The sequence below is a fragment of the Phaenicophaeus curvirostris genome, chromosome 2 (genome assembly GCF_032191515.1).
Source record: "Phaenicophaeus curvirostris isolate KB17595 chromosome 2, BPBGC_Pcur_1.0, whole genome shotgun sequence".
In the NCBI taxonomy this organism is placed as follows: domain Eukaryota; kingdom Metazoa; phylum Chordata; class Aves; order Cuculiformes; family Cuculidae; genus Phaenicophaeus; species Phaenicophaeus curvirostris.
The window spans coordinates 10,772,011-10,796,132 of NC_091393.1; the positions used below are offsets into that span (position 1 = coordinate 10,772,011).

The following is a 24,122-nucleotide window of genomic DNA, read 5'->3' on the forward strand; positions in this document are numbered from 1 at the left end:
GAGTGGCAAAACCCACCAGTATTTAAGTATTCAACATCCAGAGCTCAAGTGCATAAATACTAAATTGCGTGACAAATACACATCATTTTGCCTTTTAGCCTCAGAGACCATACATCACTGGATTTTAGTAGAGACGTTCGTTGTTTTACCTTTCCCTTTCTTTCCTTTATGAGCAGGCATTTTCTGATTTTACACAGCAGGGTGATGGGTTGTGGTTGGTTTTTTTTTTAAAAAAAAAAGTCAAAGCTAAAACTTGGTTACACAGAAGAACATTTCACAAATATTCACCTTTGAAAACTGGAATACATAGACTGACCTGGTAAGTTCTTATAGAATACAATACATGTTTACAGAAAGAAACGTATGTAATTATCTTACAGGAACTCTCCGTGAAGTTGAACGTAGCACAGGAGATGCACTTATATCAAGTTTTGAGAAGAGGCTCTTAAAACAGCCCAAGCAGTAAGAAAACTTGCACCATTAAACTCTTAATGTTTGTTTTGAAGGGTTACCCTGGTCAAAATATTTTCTATTCACTTCATAGTGAACCAACTCACGTTTGTTTTCTGAGAAAAGATCAATTTTAAAACGTGTCATACAAAGCTGGTTATTTCACCAATCCCATGTCCTCTGAGGGAAAACATTGTGCCTATTAGTTCTTAGAAAGAAAGAACGAACAGCTTTAAAATAACTGCTTTTGAAGATTGCAGAATGCTTCAGAGTTGCCTTTGACTCTGCTCTAATACAAAGGCATAGCAAAAATCCAAATCAGAATGTATTGTTGCCAGAGCACTTCTGAAGTCAGGTGGGAGCTATGCAGTGGGGGCTGCCCGGTTACAGTTCTGTAAAAAAGTAGCATGAAGGGAGATAAGATGGAAAAAGTAGAACCACTGGGGAAGAACAGAAGCAGGAACCAAATGCTTAAATACCTTCACAAGATTAATACATGCTTCAAAAGGACACAAAGAATAAAATCCCAATGCGTTATAAGTTACGTTGGTATCATCCCCCGATTATTCTATTAAATACCTTTTCACCTAGGTGTTAAATGTCATCAGCATCCGTACATATGAGCACTTCTCCTCTCTCCCCGAAGCAGCAGTTATGCACCCAAACAACAGCCACAAGGATTTAAGGCAGCAGAAGAAAAGCTTAGGCTCACCCTCAAGCAGTCACAGGCTTTTTCTAAAACCAGATCTGCATTATTTTGAAACCTAGCTTTAAATGCTTTAAAAATAATTTTCATTTCTTAATTGCAGAGGAGACAGATTCTACACAGATTTCCGCCTCATTTACAAGCAGTGTTTCTGTTTTTAAGTATGGCAAAGAAAAACATAATAAAAGAATAGATCAAATAGCACTGAAGACAGCTCATTTACCCAGAAACAGGCTATAAAAGAAGTCCCAGAGCTTCTCAGCAAGAACAATATTGAGCTTCAAGACCAGACAAAGCTTAACCGTTACATAGCAAAACAGTGGTTTGAGGGGCCTCAGCAGGGAGCACTGTCACATTCTGAAGGCAGATTTCATCATTTCTTAATTTGGGAAGAGAAATGGGAAGTCCACAGCTACTACCTTCATACAGAAACCTTTTCTGCACCTGAAGCAGCGTCCTGGAGACACTGCAACACAGGCAGCCATGCTCACTTATAACAGGGTTCACTTCAGTCTTCTCTTGGAAATTGTTTTGAACAATAACCTGCTACTTTTAAACAGCCTCTGCCTTGCTTTAAGTATAATCCCATTACTTTAAATACTGGGAACTAGTGCAAGAATTTCATTTGAAAACAGGAAATCCAGGTATAAGTGGTTTGTAATAAGGGCACAGGAGATGAAAATGAGGTTTATCCCAATCATATTCTTCAAATGCTCAACCCATTCACCTTTTTTCCTACTTACCAAGCAAAGAGCGAATGAGCTCATCAGCACTAAGTGCCTGAAGAACATACCAGCAGGGCACTGCTATGTTTTAACTCTGACACAAATATATAATGTACAAAGCAGGCTAGTTTCAAGAAAACTCAAATCAGGCACAGGATCTTGAATCCATTTGTTTCATTTCAGTTAAGAACTTCCTGCAGAGCTCTCTGAATCCAAATCCAGTGTTAGATTTCAACCTGGATCTTCTGGATCCTATGTGCTCGTGGTAAAACCATTTGGCAATTAGTAAGCACCTCTTAAAGAATGCTGAAGTGTAATTTAAGTACTGGCTAAGGTTCAGAACCTTATTCCTTCTCTAAAAAATACACTTAAAAGTTAAAATTACATCTATTCTATCCTTTAACAAACCTCTCCAGGAGAACAGCTGTGGTTGCAACACCATCCCAGCCGAGTACAAAAATAAAGGTGGAGCAAGTGCAGCTCAGTTATGCTTATGGAGCTGGCCCCTCAACCTCTCAGAGCCTGGTAGCCCTCCCCTGGCCCTCTTTACAGAGCCAAAAAGCATAGGAAGAATCAGCCTATAAGCAAAGCTTAACATGCCACCACCATTTGCATACAGCAAGTCTATTAGTAAAAGAAAAACAGTTTGTGTGTGATTTTCTGTGATTTAGCTGCTGATTCTTGCACTTACCAAACTGGAAGTTTGCATCAGCAATTTTAACAAAAATTAATTAATTACTGTTCGTGTGCAGAATAGAAATTCCAGGTCATCACTGAGCAGCTGGCAGAATGTCACAGACGGTGTTAGCATTTTGTAAACGCTGTAACCAAACAATTTGACATGCAAGGTATTCCCTCTGGAAGCTTTGTAAGTTGGCTTTAACCTGCACCAAAAAGCAGTCAGGGATCAGAAAACGAAGCTCATGCCAAGCAGATATCGGTTGTGCTGCTCAGTTTCAGGTGTCCTTTCGGGGAGTGGCAGAAGCTGCAGAGCCTCCCCAGGGGCTGCCTGCTTATTCCTTGCTTCAGTCTTAATTTGAAGTTTACGCTTCTCTTGGCCAAAGAGTTTTTCATACACCTCCCAACACCAGGCTCCAGCCTTTACAGTCCCCACAAATTATTACAGTATCTTGCAGAAAACAGAAATAAGTGGTCATTTAAAAACAAAGAACAACAACAAAAAATCAGGAAGAAAAAATAACACTGAGCAAAAGGCTTGGACAACAAAAGGCATCAGAGTAAAGTATGCAGTGTTTTACTTCTTGTCTAAATCGAGTTCTGTCAGCACAGCCAGTCTTACATACAATAAAAAGCACAATCTGCAATGCCTTCTATCAAAATACCCACGGGCCAAGAAAGGCTTCAAACAGGACAATAACAGGACCATTTACCTTAACATAAGACATTTTAGTCAAGGATCCGACAGGAAGACTGCATGACTGATTTGCTTTCTAAAATGATTGGTGGCTCTGAAATGAGGAGATCATCCTCACCTAGTGAAGAGTTCTGCTCAGTGTTCACATAGTTTGGAATGTTAAATTTTGTAAGACAATTTAGGTCCTCCTCAAACATTCCACTGCTCCTGGGAACTTCCTCAAAGTGGATATTACTCTCCAGACCTGGACTTTTGCGATTTTGCTTTGCTTTGTCCAAACGTTCCACTTCATTAATACAGAAATGGAAAAGTGACCGGGATTCTTCAGCCACTTGACGAGAAAAGACCCTCTCTGAATCTAGAGGTCTTCCAAAATCTGCCACAAAGCTATTCATGCGAAATCTTTTTTCAGAAGGTTCTGCATTACTAAGAAGGAAAAAGAAAAATCCAGTAAGCATTAAAGTAGAATTATTCAAGTTCTTAACAGCAAATTTGGTTTCAGCAACCATTATGACCAGGAAGAAAGGAAAACCTACAGTCTATTGACAACAGACTTTAAAAGCCAGCACTATTTATTACATTTTTCTGAAGCTATTTTAAGTCCTGATTTGCCATGATAATTTTCCATGAGAACAAGTTAGCAATGCTGGCACTCTTGAACAGCACTTCAATATACTTTAATAACCAGCTCGCTGAATGAGCTCAGAAATACTCTCCCATATCTCCTCTTGACATCAAATAGCATCAAGTAGTAAGAAGGTTTTTAAAATGCTTATAGAAGACTTGCAGAAAATCTTTGACAATGAAAATCTTTGAGACGTAGGCAGCACTGCCATCACTGAAGGCATAATTTGAGTGCTTGATTGCCCAGACATCAAACCATTTTTACCACTGACTTCAGTCAATAACATTCAGATTTCCAAATCAGAAGAGCTGGTACTAAAGACTGTTATAAAAACTGGCAGCTTAACACTTCCAGAAACCTCTAAGAAAGATGTTAAGATGTCCTTCCCAGGCTATATGTCTGAACTGTTACCTCAAGCCAGCTCCAATCTGCATGGACTCACGCAGAAGCCAGGAATAGCTGGGGGTGAGAAACGCTCAAGCTAGACTCAAGTTTCACAGACAGTAACACATTCTTTACCAGGCTGAATATCTACACTGTCATCGTGAAAAACAAGTTATTGGCCTCTGAAAGGCAGCAGAGGCATTCAGAGGATAAGTAGTGAAAAAAAATCTAAACCTATTCTCACAATATAAGTTTTGCTAAGTGAGAATTAATATATCATACTGTTGACATGTGATCATGTAGCAAGTGACACTGGAGCCAGAGAGCTGAACTCCTAAGAGTGCACACAGCACCTGAAGATTTTCAGATACGTTACAATGTAATTCCCTTGAGCCTCCAGTAGGAGACAAGTGCTTACATACTTCTGATGGCACCTTCAGAAATCTACCCCTAAACTTCAAGTTCCAAGTATACCTACTCTTAGCCTTTCAGTCACAGTTATTCTTAAAGATTCCTGCTTTTCAAAGACTAATTTACTTCCATTATGTGACCCAAAAATTCTGTCCTAAAAAAATCAGTTACACTAGCCTTCAAACTGAAGCAATCCTCTGGTTTATCAAAACTATACTGGCCTCTCCTGCATTTCAAAGTGAAGAGTATAGAAGCATGACATTTAAACTGATGCAAGACAGACCAGTAAGTACATAATAATCCACTGTAAACACACCACAAGGCAAACACACTGAAATAATACTGATGACTGACATTTCTGTATTTATAACACAACAGAAATCACCACTCTGAAGCTGTGTAGGCAGTTCTGCAAATCTGTCACCAAGAGTTTCTATGCAGTATCATGGCACAGACAGTGGAGGTGGCAAACCAGCACAGAAAGGACAAGCATTATAGGCCTAAGAAGAAGTGACTTCAGAAGAAAACTTAAAATGCATCTATTAGAGAAGTAAAACTAGTCCCTAGGTGTGGAAAGCGCTTTATAGTCCAGTAAGTGACACAAGAGCAAAGGCTGAGTGTACAGAGGGATGCACAAGAATTGCAATGGCAATCTGATCTAAATGGAAGAATAGGAAATGCAAAGAAATGTTATAATTACCTGGGATGCTGAGGACATACAACAGAGAATAATCCTGTGCTCATGAGCAGGGAACACAATCTAATACACAGTCTTATTTTCAGATTCTAACTTTCACAAACACTGTCTGTATTTGGGGAGGAATTTTATTATTTTTTTCCAAACTAGACTAGAAACTTGCACAGTCTTGCTTATTAGAGTATGCGAGTATACCTTCGAGTATGTGTTTTCAGAAGGTTCAAACCAAGGGAAGCAGCCTCAGATATCCCAGTTTTACTGTGGAAGGGAGCACGGCCACCTGGACAATCAATCTCTTTTGCAATATTTGCACCAACACAACTTGGAGTCCCAGAAGCTGCCAGCAAGAGAGCAAGAAGGTGAATGCCAGACGCCTTGAGCACCACCCACTAAAAAACACTCAAAACAAGCAGCTGCCAATGAACTAACCCAAGCTACCTTTTTCTGGGAATCTTCCAGCCTATGATGCTGGCTACTGGTCTGTGATTTCAGTATTAAGTTCTGGACTCTGCCCAATGGACCTGAGTGCACTGTCAGGGTACAGACCACTCTGCCCAGTACACCCTTCTAACATGGGGATACGGGTTTGTGACTGACACTTGTCATTCCCCTGTAACTTAAACACTCCTATTTCTCAACATCTCTGGCAAACCATGGAGAGGAATAAGCAGCCAGTCCTCCAAAATAGCAGGGCTTGGCAAACACATCCATTTATCTGTAGCACTTTTTGTTTCAGTGGATCCGCATTTCTCTAAGTGGATTTCACTCTAAAGTTCTTGACCAAAATCAACCGATTCCTTCAACAAAATCTGTCATTTTACCTTTACTGCAACTAGATCACATGAGGCAACAGTCTATATGGACCGTTAAATGAACAGACTCATGTGCTTGTTGGACAGATGTGGTTGGTTTTAAAGACATCTGCATTTTGCAGGCAGAAATTCAGACAGATTGTCAGCAGAATCTTTCTGTCACGCATGCTGATGTTCTACACATGCTAATATGCAAGCAAACAAAAGAAAAGTGCAATGGGCATCATTTCCATAACTAATTACATTTCTACCTCTCCCTATCCATATCCTGATCTTTTTCTTCTGTTCTGAGAGCATGCCCGGTTCTGAACATCTTGCACATTTTTGAGAAGTACATACTATCAGACCTCACCTGGAGTGTTAGGTTCCACTCAGGGGCCCCAACATAAGAAGGACATGGACCTGTTGGAGCAGGTCCAGAGGAGGGCCACGAAAATGATCAGAGGGCTGGAGCACCTCCCATGTGAGGAAGGGTTGAAACAGTTGGGGTTGTTCAGCCTGAAGAAGAGGATGCTCCAGGGAGACCTTATAGCAGCCTTTCAGTACCTAATGGACGTCTACAGGAAAGCTAGAGAGGGACTTTTTACAAGGGCACAGTGATAGAACAAGGGGTTATGGCTTTAAACTGAAAGAGAGTAGATTTAGATTAAATATAAGGAAGAAATTCTTCACCTTGAGCACGGTGGGGCACTGGAACAGGTTACCCGGAGAAGTCATGGATGTCCCATCTCTGGAAGCGTTCAAGGCCAGACTGAATGGGGCTTTGAGCAACCTGATCTAGTGGAAGGTGTCCCATGGCAGGGGGGTTGCAACTAGATGACCTTTGAGGTCCCTTCCAACCCAAACCATTCTATGATTCTATATTGAGCCAAGAAAAACATAGTACTAGAAAATATCAGAATTTTCTACTTTGGATCCATCTCACAAATTAATGGTATTATAAAGAAGAGCCACATTGACTTACTGAAGTCAGAGACACCTTCATCAGTCAGGCTGGCTTTCTCCCAAGACCTAAGAACCCCATTAACATCTGTTTCTAAAGGAGGGCTGCAAGACAGCCCATTAATAAAACAATGAGTCATGAAGAATCCAGTCAAGTATAAAGACAGAAGATACAGGCAAACTAAAAACACAGTCTGCACTGGTTTTACTTGTAGGTGTTCATATTCACCACTTTTTACATACGTGTATCAAAAATAAGAGGAAACAACAGGATTCACTGCACTTAGCATATTCCTATGATGATCTGTTTCCACTAACTTACATTTGGTCACCAAATTTCAAAAAAATAGTGCTCAAGTTTGTTAAAAGTTAACACCTTACAGTGAATGGGCAAGCATGCAAGCATACAGCTCCCAAAGATACAAAGGAAGTTTAAAATAAATACAGAAAGTAATAACCAGGCTTTTTCAGCAACTGAAGAAAAATCATATTACAATGTAGATTGCAAGAGGGAGTCTCTAGCCTAATACCCTGATCAAGGCAACGCCAACTCTGAATTCAGATCAGGTTATCTGGATGTGGAAGCTGACCAAAGATTAAGATTTCACGAACTCTCTAGGCAACGTGTTCCAAAAAAAGGTGATGAAGAAAGCAGAAAAACGGTAGGAGACTCCAAGCATATGTCCTCTCTAATAAGGCCCTGCCTCTAGAGATGTGTTATTACATCAAGTTTCAGAGCCAGTCTTTGTACCACTACATAGCAAACTGCCCTCAATAGGCAGATAGGCAGGCTGCTTTTGGAAGTGATAAGCACTAACAACTGCTTTTTCACAATCAGCTTCTCATCACTGCTACCTGCCTGCAAGCAATCTCACTCTCCAGAGAGGCTTTTTATTTCTACTCTATAGCATGCAAGCCTGAACGGAGATGTAGGTTCACACTTTCTCAGAGAAAAGGACACTGACAGCCTACAAGCCTAAATGCTCGAGGCAAGGAACATTCTGCACATACTTATCAGCTGGAAAGAACAAGAAAAAAATTAGCTTGTGAATTTCAGGTGACTCTGGTGTTAAACACATGGGCTGATCTGTACTTCAGCACCTACTGGAATTTCTCAGCAGAAATTAAGGCACTCTGACACTGGGGAGCCACAGGGTTATGGGAAGACTTTCTAAATCCAAGTCCACCTTGTGGACTTGAATATATAGAAATGTAGAAACCTTCCAGACTTCAACTTCTGTAATTTAACATCTGCACTGCCTTTTATTTGTATATACTGTCAATATTCACATTTCTCTGTTCCACTCCATCATAATGTGAGCTTATCTGGAAAGACCCCACTTATTTGCAGAACAATAATCGAACGCCTGTTTAGCAGCCTACCCACTAGCTTCGTTTCAGCATGGAAAAGCACACGTGCAGCCATTGCCATCTCTCACTGCATGCCCACTGACGACTTGCTAAATAGGGAACACATTAATAACAACTTAACAGAATTGGTCTCCTAGAAGTGCCTGGAAGAAAGGTTTTTGAAACAAAGATAGACGGCACCCTTTCATAAGAAAAGAGTAGAACAAGATGGTGCTAAGCCAGGGCAATGTCAACACTGTCAATGCTTGTTTGGAGGCTGCAAGAGAAGAAACATGTTGCTTTGCAGGCTGGATTTGTTATTCCCGTTTCCAGACTCACTCTTGATGTGGTGCTCCTGTCTTCGTCAGCAGAGTCAGGACAAAAAACATAAAGATGACAAAAACTGCAAGACCAACCCAAAATCCAATCACAATGGAATCTGGTGAAAAAGACAAAACAAGATGATCAGTATTTCACCTGCACTTGCAGAAAGTTCCCTTCCACATACAAGACTTTTAATTATTTTTAATTTGGGTTTCCAACTTGCATCCAGAAAACTGCAATACAATGTCAGACGCCAAATGGATTTGAACAAAAAAAAAGTCACACCACCAGGTAATTAAGAAGAAAACACCAACACAATAGCCATATATAGAAGCAACTGTGAAAAGCATGGCTTTTTCCCTGCGTGCAGAAGATGTACCGACTGTTCTCATTTACAGCAAAAGGACACATAGATAAAGGACTCATTGCACTTAAAACTAATCTATGTCTACTTAAGACTTCAAAGTTGATCCACAGTTGCTCCTGAAAGTAGCTCAAATCTCCAAGGAACTTGATTAAGAGAGGGACAAGTGGAACAAATATCTTTCCAGGCAACAATCGGTCAATAAGTATGACCCAAAGTTACAGAGCCCCAACCCACAATATGACCTGGTCCAGGATCCACAGTATATAGGTGCTTTCTCACCTGTCATTTTACATAGTTAATTCTTATTTATGCAAATATTCAAAAATTCCACTGTAAAAGTTCAGAAACGTTAACATACACATATGCAAGAGGGAAGTCTCAGTCAGGACAGGTACCGTATCTACACTTAGCCTCTCATTACACAGCTACTACTGAGCATCAAAGGTCCTCACTGGCTGTAAAGCAACACAATGATCTGTCTGACCCGGTACAGCAGCCACAGCACAGAACTTGAGCAAGCATGTTGAATTTCCTATAGGACTAAGTAAAGACACCAGAAAACAAGGAATCAGCTATCCTGCCTGGTGCTTGACTCCAACGGTTAATCACAGTCCCATTGTGAAATAGATTCCATGTTAAGAGGCAGATCTGGAAAGTGGAAATCAATTCGAACCATTTGCTTTTTCTCTGCGAAGACAAAGGGCCTGCTGCAACTTGAGATTTTTCTCTCTGTGAAAATGCTTTAGCACAATCAAGTCACTCTTTAATCCCTTTTTCTGCTAGGCTAAGGAGGTTAATTTTCAAGTCTCTCAGTGCAATGTTTATTCCATCTCTCCTCTGCCACATCTCTCCCTCTGTAAAATAATCAGAGACTGGTTCAAGTATAGGTATCCATGAAGGGGCAAGAAGGGGGGCTGTAATACTCTTTTTTTGTTTAAAGCATATTGGTATGGGTTTATTTCTCTAACCCCATGCATAACAAGTCCTAGATTATTTTTTAATGATTCTAAGTACAGCCTGTATTCAGTGGTTCAAGATGCATCTTGAGTTTGGCCTGACCAATACACTAGTACCTATTAATTAGTCAGACATGCTTCAATGATACTCAACTGCATTGATAACCAGAACGTTAAGCTCGATCAAGTAAGATGCCTAAAAACATGCACAGAGATTACATCGATCAAGCTGCAAAATGTAACTTGTCAACTAAGGAAAAAAACTAAAGGAAAATTATAATAAGAATTAAAAAAATCCAGATTCTGACAAACTACTGCTTCCCATAAAATCTCACCTGTCAGCATTGTGTAACAAACAACCAGCCAGTCTTGTAGTTTGTTTGGTGTTCTCCCCCAACAGAATTCCTACATTTACTGAGCCCAAAGCTACATCTTCCTTGCTTTACTGTGGCTCCCACCACACTACCAACCCTCTGCTATACCAAACACATTCAAAGAATGTGTTTAAAATTAAAGCAGGTGGCCAGAGTTCCCTTCAGCATTTCTTTAGGTCTCACTCATTTAAGCATAAATTATCCAAACCTAACTGTCAAACATTTATTCAAAATAAACAATACATAACACAGCATTTCTATAAAAATATGGTACATAGGACTACATTTATAATACATACATAAAAATACATTCATGATCCCAAATTATGAAGAGATGGGGAAAGTAACCCATGACACTCAAGGTGAAATATCAGCCTCCCTTTCTTTCCAAACACAGACTCGTAACATCTTGGCAGTAGTTCTGACTCCCCTGATCTTTCCTACCTATTTTACCTTTCTCTAACATTACTGAGGCTTCTTCTGTTCTAAAGGCATATAAAAGGATTTTGCTCATATCACTGCCAGTCACAGGTATCTCCTGGCTTTGTCTGTTTACTTCCTAAAGCTTTCATTTAAAAAACATGTGGTGCCTACTTTTCTGGATTTTCTGATTTCTAGTTTCTATCTTCACTTTTCCTCAGAAAAAACATACAGAAGTTTTGTTTTTCCAGTTATATATTTGAACAATCACTGTGGCCTTTGAACAGCTAATCTTCTCCCGATATCTACATTTTTTTTTATTTTTTTTTTTTTAAGAACTGCGTTTTGTGTATCGGACTGTTTGGTCAATATTTTTTTTCACAGGTCACTTCGCATAAGTTTTTCCTCTTCCTTCAGAAAAGTGGCTAATGAATTACTTTGCTTGAACACGATATTATCATGAAACTCCTCTTGCCTACAATTAGTTATATCAACATTAATGCAAAAATGGCCTCCAACTTCCTCTTGTGGAATTCATATTATGTTATGGTTGAAAACAGTGCCCTTCCATATTGGGTGAAATACCTTGTGTATCATAAATAAATAAATAAAGTACACACTTCTAATTTTAAGAGGGGCCAGTGATGTTTACAGCTGGCAAGGTGTTACTATGAGCCTGCAACACCTAAACTGGAGTCACCTTTAAGCTATCCAAAGTAAGTTACAGGCATTCATTAACATCCTTTCTTTATCAGTATTCAAAGTCTCCCTCCTAACACAATCGCAGCACAATCTCCTCTCCTCCTTCCTCCCCAGGTTAGGATTTCATTGAAGCTAAATGTCTGACCACATCACCTCCATGTTCCTTGACCGTCTCAACTTAGCTGAAAATAGCTAGAACAAGAAACATACCAAGAACATACCACATCAAGAAGTATCACACCATATACAACACACAGACTGTTCCTTTACTGGATTAAATTTAGTCCTCTGAGAACACATACAGCAACACTGAAGTAAACAGAACCAAGTCCAATCTACCAGTTAAAAAAACCCCAAAACCAAATACGTAAGTACATCAAGCTCCACCTGAAAAGCAGTTTTTACTTCTGTACCATTCTCTATTAAGTATCATCCAGAGCCAGAGGGACAGTAACGCTGAGCTACCATGCCTAGAGCATGGCAATCACTTCAATGGCAATTCATGACCCATTTTGCTGCTATACCTTCCATAATCCAGAGGTAACTGTCATATATTTCTTTTATTCCCATCACACTCTCATGCACCAAGCTGAAAAGAAGGCATGTACATAAGACTGCAACTGATCTTTGTAATCAGGTTTGGCCTCTTACTAGGTGGAAGAATGAATATAAATTAGAAATATGATAGAAGCTAACCTACATTTTTCAAGTACCTAACATTTGTAAAAACACAGACAGTAATCAGCAGACATTTTTGGGGAAAAAAGGTGAAGTACAATTCAGGATAAAAAGTATCTTCTGCTCTAGTTCATTTAGAAGTACTAAGAACTTCAGCAAGTTTCTTCTGACCCTTACAGAGTTTCCCCAAAACCTCCTCACTGTGCAAAGCCAAAGGAGATCAGCCTTTCTGGGCTATTAATTACTACTGCAAGCACCCTTCTTTCCCAGTCTGAAACCTCATCAGGATGAATGAGGCAGAAACAATGCATCCCACCCTGGACCACTGCTCCAGCACTGGAGGGAAACTAGACTGAATATTGGTGCTCAAACCCTCTCACAGCGTATTCAGTCCAGAAACACAGCAACAAAGTGATTTGCTTCTTTTTGGCAAAGTGCTTGCAAGATACCCCCAGCAATTCTGAGCTTGTCTCTGTCAATGTTTCTTTTTCCCAAACCTATCTCCTACCACTCCTCCAAAAAAGAAATTTCATAAAAGCCAAAGCCACTGCCTAGAATTTAGATAAACGTTGGTTCATCTGCACTAGTAGCTTGGCCTAGCTATATTTCCTTTCAGTTCCTACCCACACTCTTCATCTCTCTGGTCCCCATCCTCTACTTAGACTTCAACTGTGAAACAGCTCCAGTATAGGCAGAATTCCGAATTTAACACATCCCTCCTGTGAAGTCTCACTGATAAAAATGTCTTCAGAAAGAGAAATTTCTTTTTCGCTTGTTTTAAATCTTTTATAGCTTTAAATTTACTTCCTATGAAATAAAAGCAGTAAGGCTGCCCTCCGCTGCCCTTTTAGCATTAATGGGAACAAGAAGAAAGCAAAACGGATCACATCAAGTAGTCACCAGAAGCAAAAGTGGCTGTATTTGCCATTATTACCTGTTCCTGATCACCTGATATTCCTCAACATCGATAAATTTCTACCACAGCCAAGAAATCCACAGTTTTCTCATGCATAAGAAAAGCAGCCAATATAAAGACACAGAAACATAAATAATTAGAATAATCTAACATGAGTAATAACTCCAGTTGCCGAGAATCCAAAAAGTTAGGAGAGAGATCTTTTTTCATAGAATCACAGAATAACCAATAATCCATTACAAATGAAGAGTAGGAACATTAAGATGGAGAAGCTGTGCTGCAATAAAGCCTCTGCTAAACTTACATTTATGAGCTTTCAGGCCTTCAAATGACACAGGTCCATACTCATAGTACTCATACTCCCAGGTGTAATCAGAGTTTGACAAGGCCTGCTGGGAGGTTCTGTTAGAAATCAGCCTCAGGGCAGACATCTTGCACGTGAACAAACATACACCTGTGGATACAAAAGGTGTTAACAGAGACTACATACTTCTAGCACATCTTTTGATTTTACAGAGAATCTTTTCTCATTTATTGGCCACTGTTCCCATGAACAGCCACTCACAAAAGCTCTCTCTCACCTCTTCCTTTAAGGTCGAGTATCACTGCATCATCAGACAAGGCTATTGCATTCCCTCCCATTCCTTCCCCAGTCTTGGCTGGCGAGCCACCAGTCAACAGAGAACCTGTGTTCACCTCCCCACAGATGCCTGTAAGCATGTGAAGAATCAAAGCCAAGCTCCTCAGATCAAATATAGGTTTTATAGCTCAAAAAAATAGTAAATACCAAAGAAGATCAGCCTCAGCAGCTTAGTATGAAGGCTGCCATGACAACCTAGGTGAAGAACTGGCCAGACTACCAGGTTCAAAGGGTTATATTATCCATACAAAGTCCAGCTGGCAGTTGGCTAACAATGGTATCCCTCCGGGGCTGAAACTGCAATGGAAGTAGCACGTTCATGGATTACGTGGGGGACAGTCAAAAGGTCAGACTGCTATTCAGAGGAATCCAGACAAGCTGGAGAAAGGGACTGATAGGAACCTTATGAGGCTCACCAGTGAAAATGCAAAGTGCTGCATCTGGGAGGGAGCAACCCCGTGCAGCAGTACAGGCTGGGGTCGGCTGCTGGGGAACAGCTCTGCAGAAAAGGACCTGCAAGGGACAACAAGACAAACATGAGTCAGTAGTACAGCTTGTGGCAAAGAGGACCAAGTGTGTATCGGGATGAATTAACAAGCACGTAACCAGCAGGTCAAGACAAGTGTTTATTCTTCTCTGCTCAGCACTGGTCAGACTGTATCAAGGATACTGTATCTCGTTTCAGTATCCTCAATAACAGAAAGATATGGACACGGAGGAGCAAGTCCAGTGGAGGGCTACCAAGATGGTCAGGGAGCTGAAATACAGAATCCACAAGAGCCCAAGGGAACTGGGTTTGTTCAGCCTGGAGAAGATAAAGGCCTATGAAGACCATAGTTCTGCCAACAGTTACAATTACAGTCAGAGGCAGCAGAGATTACAGAGCCAGACTCTTCTCAGAGGTGCAAAGTAAGAGGACAAGAGGCAATGGACACAAATTGTGAAACAGGAAATTTGAATTTGATACAAGGAAAAGTTTACCTGATCTAATTGAACATGCTTTGAGCAGGTTGTACCAGATGACCACCAGAGTTCCCTTCCAATCTAAATTTCTCTGTGAAAATAAACAGCTTCAATATGCCACTGCAGAAGGAAAATAAAACAGGAGTGATTCTCCCCAGAGATTAACAAAAGCTGCCATGCAACATTAAGCATCATTAAATTGTCTTGACAGATATTCCTGTCATTACCATAACACTGCACTAGGGATTTCCATTTTGCAGAGTAATTTTTTCAGAATATTAGACAATTTTATGCACACTAAAAGAAAGCGCATCTCTGTGCAAAACATCTGCTGCAGCAGCTGGAGTCAGCATATCAAACTTGAAACATATTACTAAATACTTTCTGTAAAAGCAAATTGAGCTTTGGTTAATACTGCAGTCAGTTAAAACCCAGCAGGGTGGAGATTTCATGCACTTCATAAAACTACTGTAATTTGTTGTTCTGTGGACAATGAAACTTCTTAAAGCACAAAGTCAAATCAAGAGAAAATTTCTTGAAAAGGGCCCTAAATAGCCATGTCACTCAAAATAACTGAACATTCAGTCCCTCCTAAAGATAACTGGATTAACTAAGACTGTGCATGTAAAGCACATCATTCAAGTGCTAGGAGGGCCATACATAAAGAACAGGAATCGGGCACAAAATGAAGAACACAAATCCACCCAGGGAATATGAACAGCTTATCAAATTTGTAAACAGGTTCTTTCTACAACTATTTTACCATAAGTAAACACTGGGAAGAATGTTTCAAAAACAACCAAAATTAAGTAAATAGTGAAGTGTGCCTGAAAAAGAAAATCTGGCACATACCAGAACTTGACTGACAAGTGATAAACCCCTTAAAACAATAAATGGTTCTTTTTCTCAGCTCAAACCAACTTAGTTTTCACAATTAGTAATTTGCCAATGGGAAGGGGTAATCACCAGCCCCATTTGCTTGGGTCATGATAAGGAGCTTCACATTACCTCCACCTTCCTTTAGGAACTTAGAAAGCTCCCAGAGAGATTAAACAACCTGATGCATAGAAGAGCAGGAAAAAAGATGGCTGTACTTGACAATTCACTTCATAGCTGAAGATGTTTTCCATCCTCTACTTTCAACTCTTAAAGAACATCAGTGAAAGAGGTAAGTCTAAGTGACTGTCCTAACAGTGAAGTTCTTCCTTTGCTTTCCCAGTGACTAGCAAACCTTCACATTTCCTGGAATCAAAGAGAGAATGTCTAACTAAGCTTTAGACAGATTAGTTTGGTTTTAGTCAACTACAGTAACTGCTCCCTCTGAGAGAAGCAAACAGCACAGAGGAAAACCCCAAGATCCCTGTCCCAGTTTGTTCCCACTCAGCTCTGTCAGCTGTCTCTTACAAGATTTTGTGTTTCGTTTTGTAAATAAGCCCCAAGAGACTATATGGTGCTGCACAGGGTTTCCCCATATTTTTCCCCCTTCTCCTCAATGTTTTGTTGATGATGCATCTCTTGCCAAACGCTTACAAGTTCCTTTTTCCAAGCGTAGGCAGATTTCATTAATTGGGCCACATGCAAGTATCTCTCCAGACGTGGTCACAAGTGTCCATTCTTATCATTTTATGGAGAGAACAGCCACTCCTAGGACACAAGGAATCTGTCCTCTTTTAGCCTTAGACTAGGACTAGAAGCTCCAGGGTCTCACCACTGACTACCAACATTTCTAGACTTATTTTCACTCTAAACAAGCTACTATCAGAGGGAAAGGTGATAATGGAAACCTGGGTCACCACCTCCCAGGCTAAACCCTTGCTCAAGATTCATGGGAAATATGCCTCTAAATGATCCAGTACAGCTAAGAATAAACATTGTCCCAAGCTAACTTGCAGCTCGCTTGTCAGCTCTGTCTGTCCAAACACCTCCAAAAACCTCAGTATGAAACGTGTTAAAGCAAATCTTTTTCTGCTTAAAAAGCCAGCCTAACATGGTGGAACAAACAGTGAACATTAAGGCCTCGCATCTCACAAAGAGCAAAGCAGGGTGAGCTGGAATACTAGCAGCCTGTCACTTGCATCTGCCAGGCTGCAGCAGGTCACGGAGGGACTGCGGGTGCCAGATCAGGGCTTCTGGGAAGGAATCCCCCAGGAGATGCACTCAAGCACTCTTTCTGTCAGGAGAGAACAGCAGTGATTCACCCCACAGCTCTGAGGCATGACAAAGCTCCTCTAATTGACCTTCCTGATGGCTTTTTGAGGGGGCACAGGAGTTGTTTAAGACAAACATGAAAGCCCCTCTGTTGACTTTGATGCGTATGGATGCACAAAGCCTTGCCTCATGCTGGCTTATTTCTCCCAGAAGCAAGTAAGTGAGCAACAAAAAGTTTCATTTTTATCGCTCAAGAAACCCCAAAGCGGGGCTCAGTGTTGCCAGCCAGGAGACTCAGGTAGGTCAGTCTGGAAACTAAAAAAGGCAAGTCCTCATGGCTTTCTTTTGGAGCATTGGGTTGGTCTCTACAGATAACAAGTACCCAGACACTCCCTATTGAGACACAACTACAACTCCTACAGTTGAATTATATCATAGAATCATAAAATCACCAGGTTGGAAAAGACCCACCAGGTCATTGAGTCCAACCATTCCTACCAATCACTAAACCATGTCCCTCAGCACCTCGTCCACCCGTCCCTTACACACCTCCAGGAAAGGTGACTCAACCACCTCCCTGGGCAGCCTCTGCCAGTGCCCAATGACCAATATCTTCACAAGAGCTCATTTGTAACCTGTGTGAAAGTTTGTAGGGTCACAGTTTGCCAGCCAGCATTAACTGAGCAAGGCAGTTTGACAATTAGGCTATATTTGCACAAATTCCACACCTTTGAATCACAGCAGAAGGGCATCAAATACTGCTGCAGCTGGACTATTTGCTTCAATCTGGATCTCACTGGCACATTGCACAATGCTTACCAGCCACTTACCTTTCAAATTAAGTCACTGTAAAGGCAAAACTGGACACATACCATATCTGAAGCACAACTCCATGGCTTTCATCACCACTGGGGCCACAAAGGCAAATCTGGTTTCGCATGCATCTCAAACCATGCTTGTATGTAACCAACAACAACAACTTCTGACCCTGACCTGCATGCACAAGAATAAATCCACATGGACTGGTCAATGTACTGGTCACTTCTGGAGCAAGAGGAACTACCAATACAGCAGGCACAAGCAACTCAGTGAATTTTCAAAAGCCAGGGAGGAATACAAAGTAGCGAAACTTCAAACTGTGAGAAGTCCTAGCCTGACAAAGCCTAGCACTACACCCTCATGGATCAGCTCAGCAGTACCACTAACCCAGAAATTGTTGGCTATAAGAAGTTATAAACTTGGGCCGTTCGCGTATGCTGTAAATCCCCGTATCAGCAACAATATTCTACATGGAGGAAGAAGGAAATAACACACCACCACCACACTCCTTTTATCTCCACCCCAAGGACCAAGAGGTTAGGTCAGAGGGAAATAAGTCAACAAGGAAAACAGGCACAAACTTATTTATTCTGCACTACATGAGCTGAAAAGTAATACAGGTCCCACCTTTCCACAACCCTACCGCATGGTAGGTCAAACAATAGCTGTGGATATGTGCCACTCCCAAACACTGATGAGAAAGGAGCCTGCAGGAAATACTTAACCAAATGGTCCTTGTTTTTTGCTAATTCTCAAGGTTGTAGGTGCACAGGATTTGAGATCAAACTTGTGATCTTTTCAGCCAACACACAACCTTCCTGCCTGCAACAGAAAAGAGGAAAGCAAGTGAAATTTAGTGAGAAAAATTGAAAGATAACTGAAAACTGACTGTACAATTGAAAAAAAACCCAAACTGATTATACATGCTAGAGTATGAGCGCATAACACCTGGGACTTTTCTTGGAGACAAAAGAAAGCACCGCAGTTAACGTTTGTCATTTAGTGATGGATATTCACCAACAGCATTATATACAATAAGCTATTGCACTAAAATAGCAAGAATGATGTTGGATTCCTCACAAAAGGACTTCATAATAATGGGAAGAAAAATACTGGTTTAGTCACTGCTTATCCTGGAACTAAGGATGAGAAATAACGAAGCTGGATATCTGTGCCTCACACCACTTTATTACACATCATATAATCTATTTTATTATCTTTATAACTGTTCAATGTAAACTACACTCGGACAACATTTCATTTTGACATTCAGGATGGCAAAAACTGATATACTAGAGGAATTCACCTTTCCACCTAAATAACAGATCTGTACAGAAAAAAAAAACAAACCTGAACAACTTGGCAGTTATTATAGTCAGAGTCCCAAACAAGACTAATGTTTTCTTTTAAGCAAATAAAAGCCTCTTTTTCTAAAGAGAAAACAAATATAGTTAAAACTACATCTGAAAAACAGGTTTCGATTTCTGAGCATGCTTTGAAGAGGGAAGATTATCCTCTCAACAGCCTTTTCCCAGACATGCCCCAGCCGAACCTCCACAGAACCTGCTTCTGAAGGGCAGCAGACTCACAGAGATGACTGCAGACACAGCAAGGCTGTGGTGAGAAGAGAGATCTGGGTATTAGAGCCCGCCTTCCTCTCTGCATTCAAAGTCGACTTCCTCCTAAATGTGCACATACGGCAACATCAAAACCCAAGTTCCCTCCAGACCGGCCAGACTGGAAGAAGCCCTATCAGTAAGTACTGAGGTACTGACACCTTCCCAGTCCTGTGTTACAAACGCTGACATCAATGGTATATGTAAGTACATTCAACACTTTAAAAAAAGAAGGCTGTCTGTCTTTCCCTCAGCTGTTTATAATACTGGCAATTTTAACCTTTCATACTACAAATATTTTAGACCTTCAGCCTTGCAGAGGTTCCAGTCTGATTTGTTACAGAAAACCCTTAAGTGAATGATCTCTGACATATCCACTAAAGTAAAAGCAAATCACACAGCAAGTTTGCAACTGGCCTGCCCTTAGTGCCTGTGTTAGCACTGCACTTTCTTTCTGAATTTTCCTGGCTTGGTAAAGTAGTCTTATTTTTCAATTTATTAAATTACTCTTTTTATTAGCTTTATTCCCACAGAAAGCTCAGCACTGAGATGGGGATATTTTGGTTTCCTGGCTAACCCTGCAGTCTGTCAATCCAATGTCTTATTCTGGGCAGAGAGAAAGGAAAGCTTTCCCTCCTGGCACACACTTACTCCTCAGCCCACTGCAAGTCAACTGGAATGGCACCATTAGAAGATTAGTTACCTGTTTTTAAAGTACTTGCTATTTGTATTATCAAAAAGTAGCCATAGTAGTAGGGACTGAACAAAAACCACTTTTTTTTTGGTAAACAGAAGATGGTATTAAATTTGAAAACAAAAAAAAAACCCTGTGAATTTATGTGAATGCATCTAACACAATGCATAACATACCTAGACTAGATTTACTCACATTAGCTAGTCTGCAAATAATGAAGAAACACGGGAAGCACGGTCCTCAGTGTAGCCAAACAAACAATTTAATCCAAGGAAAAAGGCACTCAGGAGTATTTCCAACGCCCACACCTAAACTGACCATTTTAACCCAACAAGGGCAAGGCTGAAAATAAGAAACTACACTTTGTATGATTGTTTCTGGTAATCTCAGCACTGATTAACAGCTGAAATTACCTGGGCTCTCTTTGTGGCACCTGCCTGGGCCTGAAGATGTCCTGTGCCACGTGGGAGAGGTGCGTCACATCACCCTTGCTAGACCTGCAGTGTTTTGGCCCAGGGATTTAAATGCAGAGTGGATGTTCACAGGACTGCACAGCCGAGAAAACAGATGAGTGCATTCAGGCCTCATTTCATAGCTCTGTTTTGGCCTTGCAGCCATGAAAAAGCCACCAAAGTGCCGGCAAGCAGTGGAAGCCAAGTATATTTCCCCTCTTCCATTGCAAAACAATAATCTTCACATCATGCCCATCTCACCTGAAATGCACACCTCTCATAGGACCTCTTCCCTTCTCAGTGGTTCTCCCCACAGAAAGAGTTGTTCCTAGTCTGCACTGAAGCCAGCGGAAGATAAACCGTCAAAGATGAGAAAAAAAACGGCCAGTTGTTCAGTTACTCCCACATGTGGGTATCTCAAAACATGGTTTGACTGTGCTGTAGTGGAAAAATTTGTTTTAGGCTCTCACCCACACAAGGTCTGGAAAGCCATAATGTCTCAGACAAAGTAATGCTAGAGTTTTCAGTTTGAAAAGTCAGTTATGTAATATGTTTCCTCAACAACTAACAAAATCAAACAATAAATAAATAAATAACAGCCTTTCTTGAAAACTGCCACCCTATAATGACAAACATTTCCTGAACTTCTCTAGTTAGCCTGCCATACAATGCAGAAATTTAATTGGTTCAATAAGAATTTCAAACACTCACTGAATTGGAGTTGTTTATTAAAAGTCAAACTGGTTTGGGATTTTTCCAAACCAGAACTGAGATTTTTTTTTCCTGTCTTTAGATCCAATTCTTCCCTGCAGTAATTCTTCCCTCCAGCACTGCTGAAGAAATAAACAATTTACTGTAGTGGCTCAAATACAAATTTCTTTCCAAGTAAAATCAGACAGCAGTACACGACTCACAAGCACACATCTGAATTCTCCCACTCCGAATCCCTGCCACATCTCTGTGCTACACGAGGTTATAAACAAATAACTAGAGACCAAGGAAACATCACTAAAACAGCATAACCAAGGCCCATTGCAGTAAGTATGCAGAATAAAGCCTTCATTTATTTGTACTAAAATTTGTACTAAAATTTTGCAAGTAATAGCTCTATTCCTATTATTGGTTCAAAGTCTGGAAATGTGATTTAAACTGTTAAACAAGCTGCAAGAGTATCATCTGTGCTTCATCTTAAAGCCTCTTCCACCACAAGGTGTACGCAGACAACCAGCAAGGGACTAGGCAGTAAACAACTTTGTCCACACCTTGATATTCTGGATTATTTCTTTTTCCTTCAACAAGAAGGCATTCTCTTGGAATAGCTTGATTCATTTTATATATTTTTGCTTGCAATTGACACAATGAGAATGCCTCATTATTTTCAGCAAGAATAGAGTCAGAGTGTCCTCAGTCAATGGAGAGTTCCCATACTCTTGGCATCTCTCCAGGTACATACTTCTGCAGTAAAAAGAAAAAAAAAAATCTTAACTCTTTAATTAGGAACGTGAATAGGAAACCACAAATGGACAAGAAAAACAAGCAGCATTTTTGACTACTGCCTGATTATGTCCAAGTGGAAAGTAAAATATCTCTTTATTTTCACATCGCTAACATAAATCTGCATCCCTGTCTACGCAGCCTCTAGGGAGCTCAAATGAGAGGAATGGATGGGAGCTGAGGAAAAGGCTCCAAAACAGAGCAGTAGGCTGGGAAAACACACCTGGAAACAGAAATGCCTCGGTGTTCTTGCATACAAACCCCAACCAGCCATGCCAAGGGAGCTTAAGACAGCATTGACACTGCTGCCCCATGCCTCTCCCAGCGACACCGGTCACAGGAGAAGTGGCAAACTCACAGTGTGCCTACGCTTCCAGTCACTGTCCCGTGTCAAGCGCTGGACAAGACTGATTGATGTGCCAGGACCCACAAGGCAAACGTCAAGAAGCAGAGACTGTCTGAAGGGAAGTTTTGCCGGCTTGCCATTCAGGTGGTCATCTCCAGCAAACGGAAGGGCAAGCAGCTCTTGGGGGGTGATGACCAGATCTACCTACCATACCAGTCTCTGTCAACAGAGGCTGCTCACCAGAGGAAGAGACTGATAAGAAGGCGACTGCCAAGAAACAGACTGTCAAGGGAAAGGGAAGGCAGGATTTTGGGAGGGGGAAAGGAGTATGAGAATCAGCAGAGGGCAAGACAGAAAACAGGAGAGAGGATCTTAGGCTGCATGCAGGGAAGCTGTTCATCCTTTCGGTCTGAAAGCACAAAGGGATATCTCGTTGGAAAAGAAACCCTAACCAAACAAACAAAGAAAAAAAAAACCACTAAAACAAATACATAGCAGCATCCTGCCACTTCTTCTTGCTTTTGTTTTTCAAAAGGTTTTATGTTAAATGCTGAAGTTCATTCAGTCGCTGAGCAGCCGGAGCACAGCACAACACGCGACTCACGGGGACTGCGAGCGGTTCCCACACCTTCTAAGCAGCAGGAAGAGGGAAGAAAGGGCTGGTTGTTCTGCTTTGGCACAGACAGACTTCGTGACACCAGAACCACTTCGTTACGAATCCAGAAGTGGGGCAGAGACGGGATGGGGGGTGCAGGGAGAGAGAAGGGGTGGTGGGCACAGAGGGAGAAGGGCTGGAGGGCACAGGGAGAGAGAGAAGGGATGGGGGGCGCAGGGAGAGAGAGAGAAGGGATGGGGGGCGCAGGGAGAGAGAGAAGGGATGGGGGGCGCAGGGAGAGAGAGAAGGGATGGGGGCACAGAGGAAGAGAAGGGATGGGGGGCACAGGGAGAGAGAGAAGGGATGGGGGCACAGAGGAAGAGAAGGGATGGGGGGCGCAGGGAGAGAGAGAAAGGATGGGGGCACAGAGGAAGAGAAGGGATGGGGGGCGCAGGGAGAGAAAGAAAGGATGGGGGCGCAGGGAGAGAGAGAAGGGATGGGGGGCGCAGGGAGAGAGAGAAGGGATGGGGGCACAGAGGAAGAGAAGGGATGGGGGGCGCAGGGAGACAGAAGGGATGGGGGCGCAGGGAGAGAGAGAGACGGGATGGGGACACAGACACATGGGATGGGGGCACAGACACCCACCCCCCGTTCGCTCACCGCAGCGCCGCCCTCGCCCCGGGCGCTCCCCGCTCGGTCCCGTGCAGCAGCAGCAGCCGCCGCAGCCCCGGGGCCGCCCCCGCCCCACGCGGGGCTGGAGCCGGGCGGGCTGAGGGGGCGGGAGGGGGCGGGAGGGGGCGGGGCGGCCCCGGCCCAGCCCGCGAATCGGCGGCCGTCGCGGTCACGTGACGCGCCCGGGCCAATGGGCGGCGCGGGCGGGAGCATAAATGGGTAGTTGGGGGTGGAGGGGACCTCGGAGATCACCCAGTGCCGCCCCCCCGCCCCTGCCACGGGGAGGGACACCTCCCACCAGCCCAGGCTGCCCAAGGGCCCAGCCAACCTGGCCTCGAACACCTCCAGGGATGGGGCAGCCACAGCTTCCCTGGGCAACCTGCGCCTGTGCCTCACTGCCCTCAGCATGAAGAAATTCCCCTTTACATCTTGTCTAAATACGCCCCTCTCCAATTTATACCCGTTCTAC

General features: G+C 42.1%; 1 protein-coding gene across 5 annotated transcripts; it reads right to left on the bottom strand.

Annotated features, from left to right (window-relative positions):
- Positions 1-1,014: 1,014 nt before the first annotated feature.
- MRAP2 (melanocortin 2 receptor accessory protein 2) lies at positions 1,015-23,725 on the bottom strand. Of its 5 annotated transcripts, none has more exons than XM_069851291.1 (7): positions 23,642-23,725; positions 18,510-18,606; positions 14,836-14,908; positions 14,271-14,367; positions 13,519-13,668; positions 8,817-8,916; positions 1,015-3,682 (listed from the first exon to the last, which is right to left on the bottom strand). In XM_069851291.1, the coding sequence occupies exons 5-7, from the start codon at positions 13,643-13,645 to the stop codon at positions 3,289-3,291; spliced, it is 621 nt and encodes a 206-aa protein (XP_069707392.1). In that variant the 5' UTR covers positions 13,646-13,668; positions 14,271-14,367; positions 14,836-14,908; positions 18,510-18,606; positions 23,642-23,725; the 3' UTR covers positions 1,015-3,288. The 5 variants fall into 5 exon arrangements, with proteins under 5 accessions (XP_069707392.1, XP_069707393.1, XP_069707395.1 ...); XM_069851292.1 differs by having other exon boundaries at positions 14,836-14,937; positions 18,412-18,606; XM_069851294.1 differs by lacking the exons at positions 18,510-18,606; positions 23,642-23,725 and adding an exon at positions 17,838-18,058.
- Positions 23,726-24,122: the final 397 nt, after the last annotated feature.